The sequence below is a fragment of the Otolemur garnettii genome, unplaced genomic scaffold (genome assembly GCF_000181295.1).
Source record: "Otolemur garnettii isolate 467f Iridium unplaced genomic scaffold, OtoGar3 scaffold00014, whole genome shotgun sequence".
Taxonomy (NCBI): domain Eukaryota; kingdom Metazoa; phylum Chordata; class Mammalia; order Primates; family Galagidae; genus Otolemur; species Otolemur garnettii.
This window is the reverse complement of record NW_003852409.1, coordinates 4,607,522-4,611,125: the sequence shown is the minus strand read 5'-3', so window position 1 is coordinate 4,611,125 and position 3,604 is coordinate 4,607,522. Positions and strand designations below refer to the sequence as shown.

General features: G+C 34.5%; 1 protein-coding gene across 1 annotated transcript in view; it reads left to right on the top strand.

Moving 5' to 3' along the window:
- The window catches only part of ERP44 (endoplasmic reticulum protein 44), a 78,212-nt gene that overhangs the window by 28,909 nt on the left and 45,699 nt on the right, over positions 1 to 3,604 (top strand). The window contains exon 4 of the mRNA XM_023510547.1: positions 2,290 to 2,405. Coding sequence (XP_023366315.1) covers positions 2,290 to 2,405 — 116 coding nt within the window. The remainder of the gene's footprint in view (positions 1 to 2,289; positions 2,406 to 3,604) is intronic.

Genomic DNA, 3,604 nt, shown 5'->3' with positions numbered 1-3,604 from the left:
AAAAAAAAAAAAGAAAATTGTGTTTAGATAACCCTAAGACCCTTCAAGTAGAGCCACTGCTTTTATGATGTTACCTTTAGTAACATTTCCATGTTGACGGATACATGTGCATACAGGTAGAGTAATGTTAGAATCGAACTTTTATTGTATCTTTTGGTACAGGTTGAATGTCCCTTGTCTGAAATGTCTAGGACAGAAGTGTTTCAGATTTTGGATTTTTTCAGACTTTGTAATATATGCCTTATGCTTACTGGCTCAGCATTTCTAATCCAAACAGTTTGAAATCTTAAATGTTCCTGTGAGCATTTCTTTTAATGATCATGATAACGCTCAAACAGTTTCAGATTTGGTAGCATTTCAGATTTTCAGAATGGGGATACTTAATGTGTATTAAAACTAGTTCTGTTTTAAACATGAACCCTTGCTTAAATACTTATTGGGCAGCAGACTGGACAGTTCAGAGAGAAAGAGCCCTTGATGTTTATCTAAAGACTACTTCTTCGAATTTTTTCTTCTAGAAGAGGTCTGTACACTAATTATTCTTTACTAGGCCATATCCAGATTCTTCAAGAAACCATTAGTCTGTCCCTGCTCCTTGCCTCCCCCTGCCTTCTATCTACCCTATTTTAGCAAACTGTAAGATCCTGCAGTCCTGGGGTCCTAGCTTCTCCACTTCCTCCATTCTATCAGTTTATTCATTTAACAGACAACTACTGAATGGTTATTAGACTATGTAGTCAAATAAGACACAGTCCATGATGTCCACAGACCCCACCCACCTATCCCAGATGGGAGAGATTTAAGAAGGCTAAAAGAGGAAAGAGCCACTTGAGAGAGAGAGTGAAGATACAGATTCTGTCTCCTTGATCTATTCTCCTTAGGAAGTCAGGTGAGTGGGCTAGAAGAGCTATATACAAGAAGAAATAGGAAGGAAGTATAAACTTTGTATCCTTTCACAGGCTTAACAATATTTTTACTGAATTATCTCTAATATGTATGATCTGATCACGTGTGGATCAGGGCTTCATAGGCTTCATTTAGGTAAATTTCTTGGTGGAAAAGGGCTCTGGAAACAATAGTAGCAATTATAGTTTTTTTTGGTTTACATATCCTCAATACCTTTTCCATAAGAGAATGACCATTCTAACCCAGCTGGGTATATACTAATTCTAATTCTTCTCTTTCTTATTAGGTCCCTTTAATTGACCCAGAACAGATATAGTCATGCACTGCATAACGGCATTAAGATCAATGTCAGAGGCCCCATAAAATTATAATACTGTATCTTTATTGTACCTTTTCTATGTTTACATACACAGATACTTGCCTGCAGTATTCAGTACGCTTATATACTATATGGGTTTATAGCCTAGGAGCAATAGGCTATAATAGCATAGATGTGTAGTAGGCTGTATCATCTAGGTTTGTGTAAGTACACTTTATGATATTTGCCCAATGAAGAAATTGCCTGATGCCTTTCATGTCCTAGAGTGTATCCCTGTTATTTAGCAATGCATGACTGTATTTGTGAAGTGGTTGCCTGATAAAGAGACAGTCTGATTAGAAGTAACAAGTTCCTGGAATATTGTGGGGTGTATGCTCCATTTTTAAAGTAAAAGAAAAAAATGTAAATATAGATAGGAAGTCTTGCTTAGGAATTTAAAGTATTTGTTTCTGGATTTAATACATTGAGTATATTTACAGATATAAAAGCCCATTTTAACAAGGAAACAGTTCATTATGTACCATGTATCCTTTTAATAGAAGTTATTGAGTGTGCTAACTTGCCTGTGAGATGTGGTTGAACTAGCCAGGTAGATTGATCTAATATTTGTTATTAAAAGATTAGTATTTAATTTTAAAAGACTTTTTGCAGTAATCTAAAAACATGTTCATTATTCAAAAAAGCTAATTTCTTTTATAAATGGTCAAGCCTTAGTAGTTCGAAGGCCTAATAGTACATCTTTGCGGAGTTATTTCAGATTTGTTTCATGGCCTCTGCAAGAGATCTTCTGTGTGGTTCATAAAATAGCAATTATCTTATGGGGAAAAAGACTCAAAGTCTGTCAGTTATTTATATAGTCTTATTGGAATATAGTCTTTGCATTCACAGTCATCTTCCTCTACATTGAATAACATCAAAATCTGTGATTCACATAAATTATGTGCGTGATTGTCTCACGGACTTAAGTTTATTATACCTATCCTAAATGTCAGTGGGTGATAACTAAAATAAGATTTCATTACTTCTGTTTTTCATTTCTAATTGGTATTCTTTTCTATGTATAGGTGTCGTTTCAGTCAGATGTTGCATCCAATTTTTGAGGAAGCTTCTGACGTCATTAAGGAAGAATATCCAAATGAAAATCAAGTTGTTTTTGCCAGAGTTGATTGTGATCAGCACTGTAAGTACCTTAATAGGACATCTGGGAAAAACTGTCCCGTCCCTATCTCGCCTACACACACACACACACTTTTCTTTTTTAAATGCTCTGCTTTAAATGGAGAATAATATGAGAAGATTCTAGTGACCTAAGATAATGGTCACAATTTAATTTTTATGTCCTTATAACATTACTTTACATTTTCCTGTGTAAAGGATTTTTTAAATTTAAAATACAGTAAGTAAGTAAAGCATAGGGATAGAAAATCATAACTAGCAACGTTTTCTACCAAAGCAAATACCAAAATCAATAAATAAAATTGTAATATAGTTTTAGAAGAAGAAAATGGATTTGTTAATTTTAGAATCATGTGGAAATACCATTTGTAGTCATTTCAAATAAGATGGTCTCAGATTTTTTTCTGTGTTTTTGTTATTTTAAAAAAATCTACTAAGATTGACCTAGACTAGTTATTGCTCGTAATTATTGAGAGTATTTAGACATTTAGGTTAGACTCCAATCTCTTGAATTTAGCTTGTCCTGGTAGAGCATTCTCTGTTACATCTTCGTGGTTGTATACATGACACATTTCTCTAACTTGAACTAGTGAGTTTGCTAGTGGGGTTTCCTCCTGAATGCTCCCATTGCACTTGAACTTTTCTCTTTCAAAGTACCAAACTCATTGTATTTGGTCTTTCTGGTTCATTGTGTCTTAGTTGTCTCTCAGCTACATTGTCAGTTCTTCAAGGCAGGAATTTTTTTGCTGTCCTTTTTTTAAAAATCCTTTGTTTTAAGTGGAGACCAAACCACTCACTAATCTCTGTATTTCAAGAATCTGAAAGCTTCTGGGAGAAAGCGACTGCTGTTAAAAGCTTGTTGCATTGGGTTATTGGTAAATTGGCTTTAACACAGAGCTGTCTTCCATTTTGTAAGTTTTCTACCCTTTGTACTTAACCCACCACTTAGAATTTGTGTGTTGTCCATTTGTACATAGTAACTTTTCATTTTGCTGATGAGTAAATGGAAATAAAGTGTTTTAACCATTGTTACACAGCTTAATGTCTAGTCAGGCCCAAATTAGAGTTCTGATCTCCTGACCAAGTGGCTGCACAGACCTATTTGCGACTTTTCTGTTCAACAAACATTTTGGGGATTTATTGGTATACCTTTGTGCTAGGCAGAAAAGCATTTTCTAACAGCACATCATTTCAAAGTCTTAA